This window comes from Solanum verrucosum, unplaced genomic scaffold (genome assembly GCF_900185275.1).
Source record: "Solanum verrucosum unplaced genomic scaffold, falcon-dt-bn FXZP01000118.1, whole genome shotgun sequence".
NCBI lineage: Eukaryota > Viridiplantae > Streptophyta > Magnoliopsida > Solanales > Solanaceae > Solanum > Solanum verrucosum.
Genome location: NW_026020568.1, coordinates 495,172 through 502,285, shown reverse-complemented (window position 1 = coordinate 502,285; position 7,114 = coordinate 495,172). Strand labels below are relative to the sequence as shown.

Sequence of the window (7,114 nt, the reverse complement as noted above, 5' to 3'; positions counted from 1 at the left end):
GCTTGTATTAGTAATACACTCTATTGTATATTGAAGAGTGTATTACTAATACCATCTATTTCTATATATGCATTAGTAATGCAATGGGTTCTAATGCATGCATTAACATTATTAAAGACATAATTGCCCTCAAAAACTTTTTTTACATCCTTTCCATTATATTTGTTGAGGGTATTTTTGTAAACAAATATTTTTTCTAAAAAAACTATGTAATGCATAATATTTTTAGTACACCAAACCAAACATTGTATAAAAAAATCTTATCATAACTAATGCAAGTATAACTAATACAAGCGTTACTAATACACTATATTTTGCATTATTCTTATACACTCTACCAAATGACCCCTTATAGTAAAGAGCTACTTCTTAATAGTGCTCAATTTGCAAGAAACATTTAATAAATTGGGGTAACTTGGTAAATTATACCTTACATTTATTATTTTTCTTAATATGAGTAAAATGAGCTAAAGCAACACTTATTTGGAATGGAGTAATATAATAAGGGAAAAGGCATAGATTCCCTCCTGAACTTGTACCAAAAAGTCAGTTACACACTTAAACTACCATGACGACCTATTACACACCTCTGCTATTTAAAAGTGAATTTAATACCACCCTGCTATGTGCAACACCACTCTCATAGTATGTGGTGTATTACACTCGCTGCCACATCAGCGCTACGTCAGCGCCATGTCATAAATTGTATTTTTTTATATCTTTTTTACTTTCTTTTCTTTATTACTTAACTTTTATTTTATTAATTATATTTTACACTAATTAATTCCTAATCAATTATTAAAATTATCTAATAAATATATCTTCTTCATTGCAAAATGGTAAAGAAGAAACTTTTAGCAATGACCACCAAGGAAATTGCCCGCAATCTGGAGTTGATTCGTGGAGTGGAAGAATTCTTCCATTCCAAAATGTACCTACAAGAAGGTTGCTTCAGTTTCTTCCATTGATTGGCCATGGAAACTAAGCTTTCATTGTTATTTGTTGCGGCTTGTAGTTGTAAATATTTTTCGGATTTGGGTAGACATTCTTTGTTATTTTTTCATGTTCTTCATGGAGATTTCTAAAATAATAGAGATAATAGAAAAATAATTTTCTTCCCATTTTCAATCAATCACTCAATACTCAAAAACGTCCGCCGAAGCCCCACCAATTGAAACCTCCCAAAATTTTACTCCTTTTGGAAGTAATTTATATCTTGGTTGCTTCTTGTTATTGGTTTATTTTAAGCTTAATGGGGTGTGAAGAAGAAGAGGAGGGTGGGTTGTGAAGAAGAAGAGATGTGGGGGGTGGAGTTTAAGAAATATTTTGATTTTTAATTATTATTTTTTTACTTTAATAATTATCTGACGCGCATGATTTTTTTTAAATTATTATTATTTTGCCATTTCAGCTTTAAGGGGTAAATAAATTCACTTTTAAATAGCAGAAGTGTGTAATAGGTCATCATGGTACGTAGTTTAAGCGTGTAACTGACTTTTCAGTACAAGTTTAAGGAGGAATCTATGCCTTTTCCCATATAATAATAATGATATTGATAAGTAGTAGAGGGACTAGACAAGGTGCTCTAACATAAAACTAATGCTCTACTACTGGAAGTAAAGACAAAATCGTCCGACCACTTACTAATCATTTACCCTAATTTTCGGCCTCCATATTCTCCTATCTAAAGTCATGTCCCCGGTGAGTTGAATATGGGTCATGTCATGTTTAATCGTCTCACCCGAAATCTTTCTTGATTTACCTTTACCTCTCCTTAAACCTATCACTGCCAACCTCTAGCACCTCCTCACGAAGGCATTTGTGCTCCTTTTTTATATGCTCAAACCATTTTAACCTCTGGTTTCGTATCCTGTCCACCTTTGAGACCATTCCACCTTACCTCATATATCATCAATTATAATTAATTTTATCTCTCCTAATGTGCCAACACATCTATCTAGCATCTTCGCTACACTTATCTTTTGAACATGTAAGTTCTTGACTAACAAATACTCTGCCCCAACAAAATAGTTGGTATAACAACTCTATTAAACTTATCTTTAAGTTTTGGTGAAACCTTCTTATCACATGTACATCGGATGTGAGCTTCCATTTTACCCACCCCACTTCAATTCAATCGATATGTGATATCCTTGTCTATCTCCCATTTTCTTGGATTATTGACCTAAGATACTTGAAACTTTCTCATGGAAATGACCTGTGTATCAATCATCACTACCACATCCACCTCATGTGATGCGTTATTAAACTTGTACTCTATGTACTGAGTCTTAATTTCTGCTCAACCTAATAACCTTTAGGCTCCAGGTTCTGTCTCTAAGCATTCAGTCTATCAATACCTTCACTGTGTATCTCTTCAATCAATACTATATCATCTGCAAAGTTTATTGATATGTTATGTGCAAAGATCAACTCTAAATGATAGAGCTTGTTGTTATTCTTACACCAGTTCTTACCATATAAAGGATGTAGTGTTGTCTTTTCTTCAAGATGAATTCTCCACTTTCAGGTCAGTGATTAAGATGAGTTAAAAGAGATTTGTGCAAAGTTGTACAAGAAAATTTGGATAAATACACTTCAGCTGCTATTATTAATCATATCTCTGCAGTACAAGAAAATATGAACAAAATACTTATCAACTATTATAACTATAAGACATCAATACACGGCTAATGTTACAAATACATTCCCAATTAATGCAGTAAAAAGGAGATAATCAAATGAAAATACAAAACTTAAGGCATATTAAACTAGCTTAGTCTTAAGATGTTAATCGTCTCTTAGTCGTTAGGAGTTGATGTCCGAGGACTCGTGCCCAAATTGGATGGCTTTGGTTCTCCGGTCCTTGGACTGAACGTCCCCCTTCCGCCAGAAAGGGGACTTTGTTGGCCTCTCAGTTTGTTAATCTGTGGACTATATGCTTTTTCTGAGATGCGTGGGCTCTGAAGGAGCTTGGTATCTCTTATTGGAGTTGCTGTTGAACTTGTGATCTTAGGACTGTTAATGCGCTTGACCTCACCCCTGCTTCTAGTGATCATCTCATCTAAAATCTCCCCGCTTTCTGCGTGGGAAGGTCTTGAACCAAATTCACCCTCCTGCATAGTTTAATATTAGTCCTCAAGTCTTCAAATTTATCAAATTACAATCAAATATCAGACTACTGAAAAGGGGATTTACCATAGGAAGATTGAATGGAACTGCGGGTGACTCTTCATAGTCTGCTGCATCTAAATCTTGAAGGTGTTCCCCTTTGAAAAACCTAGGCAGTATGTATTGTCTCACAGGAACCAAAAGCATGATCAAGAGAGGAAAAAGGAGCCCGGCGATTGGAACCCATGTAATGCCAAAGCAAGCAAGCAAGTATAGTGTTTGGAATATTGTGAATGCTACTATGCTCTTGAAAGGAACAGTTTCTACAAAAGTAGCATGATAGTCCTCTAGAACTCTGCAAGCAAGATTCATCATTTCGTTAAGGAAATTCCTTTGAAAAGCTAAATTTTAATAAAAGACGTTTTTGAAAGGGTTAATTACTTGTATCGTCTGCTTGGTGCAGTGAATAGTAGTAATATTCTCTCCCAAAATTGATTGCCTGGTAGACTTTCAATGGCCATGTACGCGAAATATCCCCAAAGTACTGAGGTTGGAATCATTCTGAGAACTGGCATAGCAGCAACACATCCCCCAACCATTGTGGCTTGAAGCAAGTTACTAACGCGCTGTTCTTTCACTTCAACAGGCAACAAATCATCAATTTCCTTCTCAACGTCGAAAATGGTTTCATCCACAGGAGCATTGATGTGTCCCATGCTTGATGCTAACTGAATGGTTGATTCTTTTAACTCCTTCAGACCCTGTTAAAATAAAGAAATCAAGTTGTTAAATGAGCTAAAATGAAATTCTTGGTAAAAATATGCAGGACTTTAAGCTCCATAAATCAGTGAAGAGGCATGTCGCGTACTCTAGCTGATGGCTCCTGGTAGATCAGAGGAGTTTGCATCTGTTGATACGCTTCCTGCATATTCCCATATAGTTGTCCCAAGCTTGAATTTTTCTGCATACTTTTGCGTGCTGTGTCAACTAGTCTGTTACGAAGCAACTGCATAACAAGGATATATTAGTTTGTGTGACAATTCAAAGAAGAACAAATGTGAAGTAGTTTCACTTCAGCTAGAATTTTACTTGGTGCTTAAGAGTGGCCAGACTTTTTGTATGCATTGGGGATTGTGGGATCACACCATTTGATGGAGGAATACCAACAAGGCCGCACATTAGTGTCTGTCACGAAGAATACCAAAGCAGAGCATCACGAAACAAGTTAGAGGAGCGAAACATATATGCAAACGAAAACTATGAATAGCAAAATGGATTTTCGCATACCAAGAACCCCAAAAGAAGCAAGTCATAATGGAAAGATGATGGCTTTCTGAGATTGAACTCTTTCTGCTGAGCTAATTGGGATGCTACACTGTGATCAAAATAGTAAAGCACAGCAATCATCGTTGCAGGAACAAAAGCACCGAGTATGTAGAGAACTGGTACATTTAGCATGTCCTGCAGATGACCAGACTATCATAGTTAGTCGTCCACGAGTCTGAAAACTAGAAATGAATTAATATCAGCTAGAGGAAGAAACATATGCCTTGATAACAGTCCAATTCTCATAAGCACCGGGTGACCATGGGTTTGGGCTGACAAGGCGTCTTGGAATTCTTTCAGGAACACTTTCAGATGGTATATAGGAAACTGCTGTCCAAACTACAACCATAAGTGGCACACCGTAGTCTGCAATAAGACTACGAAGCCAACCTGTCGAAAGCAAGCAAAATTTTAACTCATCCAAGTCCAAAGTTATCAACTTGAAACCAAAATATCAAAAATATAGTTCATAATGTGATTGCATAATTTGTGCTTACCTGTTCCATATCGCCATGATCTTGCTTTTCGGCTTTTCAAAGCAGTTAGCAGTAGGCCAAATGAGAGAACCAACGCGAACATTCCATTAGCAAATCTCCACGAAGGCATGAACTCGGTTAAATGAGGATTATCTCGTTTTGGAACACGAAACTCATCTACCAGGCCCTAAAATGAAAATTAACAAAGATCATAAATTTACTTTTGTAATTGAGTTGTGACCAGAAAGGATCAATAGAAGTAACACCTCTTAGTGTTAATTAATTATTAGTAGTAGTACAGTATTTTACTTACTTTAATAGCTTGCTGCATGAAGAGCATGGCAATAAGCATGCCAAATAGTTCTCCAGCCAAACGAGTAAACCTGTTAATGATGGAGCAAGCTCCTAAAATTGCCAACAAGAAAAGCAAAATCGCGGTCCAGACACATACCCTGAAAAAATCGCAACGATTAGACTAAATGGTGATTCAATTTTGGACAAGGGAAAACAAAAGAATTAGTACTCACCAACCAGTCCAAGCTAGAAAGAGACCAGGACCCAAATCAGGTCTCTGTTTAGCAAAGTTGAACATGAATGTATACATTATTACAGTTGGTTCAGCAACTCCTAAGATCAACAAAGGTTGACCACCAATAATGGAATGTATAATTCCACAAATTGCAGTTGATGCTAATGTTTGAACAGAAGTTAAAATTCCATCTGCAATTGTTATTTTCATGTTAAAATTTTCAAGTTGACGAATGAAAAATGCTTAAAATTTTAAACAGCAGGTCTGCAACAACTATAACTACATAAGTACACCTCAATCCCAAACAAGTTGAGGTCAACTATATGAATCTTCAGTATCCGTCTCAACCAATACCATTCTCCACTTAATTTCCCTAGCACTAATAGTTAATCTCTAACAAGTCTAGAAGACTCCAAGCAGACACTAGACCTAAAGTATGTCAACCAATTGATAGTGTTATTTTTCGGCAAGTCTGCATGGATATGAATGAAATACCCGTATTTCTCTCCAGCTGCTCGCCAAATGAAATCACTGGAATTGCTGAGGCAAAGAAAATGTATGTAGTGGGTGCCAAGATCCTGAAAATTAGTTCAAAATGAATAAAAAATGTTCGTAAAAATTAGTTCTTTCGATTGTACAAGAAGTGAATAATCATACCTGAAGCCAGCCTTAATCCCACTAGTCCAATCTTGCTTGTAGCACAATAGACGTCCATGAAGATCATTCTTGATTCCGCGAAAAGGCACAAATGATTCTTCCATGTAATCAGGTATGAGAATTAATATTAGACACCGTCAAATGAAATCTCTTCTTTAACTTACAGAATTTGATAAGAATTTTTCCTAGCAAAAATGACGACAAGTCTAGGGAAAAACCATTTTCTTGGCACAAATTAAGCCGAAATATTTATGAAGAAATTAAACTTCAAAAAGAAAACAACGAATAAGATATAGCAGATTTACATGATGCAACAAGTTAACACTGAAACAGACTAACAAATGATCAAGAGAATCTCAAGATTTTAATTATTGGGAATAGAATAAGTGGTTTTAATTAAGGGAAGAAAACAAATGTGAGGGCGCTAAGAAGAAAGTGCAGAAATATGGCAATATATATAGAGACCAAAAATAGAGAAAGAGAAACAGAGTGGGAGAGAGAGCGGATTTTCACTAACGGTTCAAAATATGAAAAAGTAAATGCATAAAAAAAAGTCAAAGATGTTCAACATCTACTATAATACATAATAAAAAAAAACATTTTAATCATATATATATATATATATATATATAATTTTCGATCGAGCAAGACCTGATCAATGAACCCCTCGTAATCGTAACTCCGACAAGGAAAGAGTAATAAAGGATATTCAGATTCGTTAGTGTCAGTCTGTCACTGATGCAGTTTTGGTTAGCAGTATCAACACATACTTGCGAATAATACGTAAAGTCAAATTAAATAGAGTTGCATTAAACAATCCTATTGGACAGAAAGAAGATAATTCGCTGTCTCAAAACAAATTACTGTAATATTCTATTTTAAAACCCCTTGACCCAAAGATTATTATTTTTAATTATAAAAATAAGAATATTATTTTTGAACAAAGTAAAATATATTAGATGAATTGAGACGCTAAGTCAAATGGGCACTAAATGGCATGTTTGTAAATTGATTG

The 7,114-nt window shown here is 35.3% G+C and overlaps 1 protein-coding gene across 1 annotated transcript; it reads right to left on the bottom strand.

The window, feature by feature from the left end:
• Window positions 1–2,641: 2,641 nt before the first annotated feature.
• Window positions 2,642–6,525, bottom strand: LOC125810519 (boron transporter 1-like). The gene is made up of 12 exons (XM_049489990.1): window positions 6,100–6,525; window positions 5,938–6,020; window positions 5,441–5,633; window positions 5,227–5,365; window positions 4,935–5,100; window positions 4,661–4,827; window positions 4,399–4,572; window positions 4,201–4,296; window positions 3,980–4,117; window positions 3,553–3,872; window positions 3,199–3,466; window positions 2,642–3,116 (listed from the first exon to the last, which is right to left on the bottom strand). The coding sequence occupies exons 1-12, from the start codon at window positions 6,201–6,203 to the stop codon at window positions 2,802–2,804; spliced, it is 2,163 nt and encodes a 720-aa protein (XP_049345947.1). The 5' UTR covers window positions 6,204–6,525; the 3' UTR covers window positions 2,642–2,801.
• Between the last annotated feature and the right edge of the window lie 589 nt (window positions 6,526–7,114).